We start from the raw sequence: 950 nt of genomic DNA, 5'->3' as shown, positions 1-950 counted from the left end.
CCGTCCAGCCCCTGAGAATCTTCGTCAACCCACAGCTGAGGGTGCTGGATGGTCGGACTGTGCTGTTTCAGGAAGCATGTGAGAGCATCTCAGGCTACTCTGCCACAGTTCCTCGCTACCTGTCTGTGGAAGTATCTGGTACGCATGTTTATAACTTGATCCTGTGTTTCCTATACAACATTGCCTTTTACATTTTTCACCATTTGTGCCAAATATCATCTGAGTCTTAAAAAAAAGACACTAAAAAAACAATAAAAAAGATTCTAAACGGAGCATTTTATAAGAGTATGAATAGTGTTAATAAGGGTGCTGACACTAGACTAGGTTTCTGATGTGATATTGGCATCTCTGTGTCTTATTAGTAGACACATTAAAAGGACAGATACTAATACATCTCTGTATATTTTTCTTGTCCCCTGCATGCTCTTCCTGCAGGTCTGAATGAAAAGGGTGAAGCTGTCACGTGGCAGGCCAGCGGCTGGACAGCTCGTATCGTCCAGCATGAGATGGACCACCTGGATGGGGTCCTCTACATTGACCGCATGGACAGTAAAACCTTCATCAACATCAACTGGCACGAGCACAATCAATAGAAACCGGACAAATCCTCAGGACCGACCACGGACATTTACATCAGCGATCGGTAAAACTGATGATATGATTTAAGTTTTGCTCCACACCATCTGTGAACCTGAAATTGGTTCCAGGATCATGGAGAATTGCTTCAAATAAAAATACATCAGAGCACTGGAAGTGTTTTTGTGGTTGCTACAAGGTGCATGGCAGAAACCCCAAAGCAGTTACATCCCTTTAAAATGCAGCCAAGAGAGCAAAGTTCTGTGGACCTCCAGATGCTTGATAAAATAAAGAAGCTGAAATGTTCATGATAAAATTTGTGAATTATGTCTGACACTGTCATGATGAATAAAATGCTTGTACAGCAAAAAATA

General features: G+C 42.0%; 1 protein-coding gene across 1 annotated transcript; it reads left to right on the top strand.

Moving 5' to 3' along the window:
- Nucleotides 1-5: 5 nt before the first annotated feature.
- Nucleotides 6-950, top strand: LOC111657794 (peptide deformylase, mitochondrial-like; the record flags this gene model as incomplete). Its single annotated transcript, XM_023410110.2, has 2 exons — nucleotides 6-138; nucleotides 436-950. Coding segments are annotated over 2 exons (291 nt in total), but the record flags the coding sequence as incomplete, so codon positions are not given.

Source organism: Seriola lalandi, unplaced genomic scaffold, assembly GCF_002814215.2.
Source record: "Seriola lalandi dorsalis isolate HSWRI2012SDOR001 ecotype SW California unplaced genomic scaffold, Sedor1 jcf7180001978160, whole genome shotgun sequence".
NCBI classification, from domain to species: domain Eukaryota; kingdom Metazoa; phylum Chordata; class Actinopteri; order Carangiformes; family Carangidae; genus Seriola; species Seriola lalandi.
Note: the sequence above shows the minus strand (reverse complement) of the source record. Positions and strands in the feature narration are given on the sequence as shown.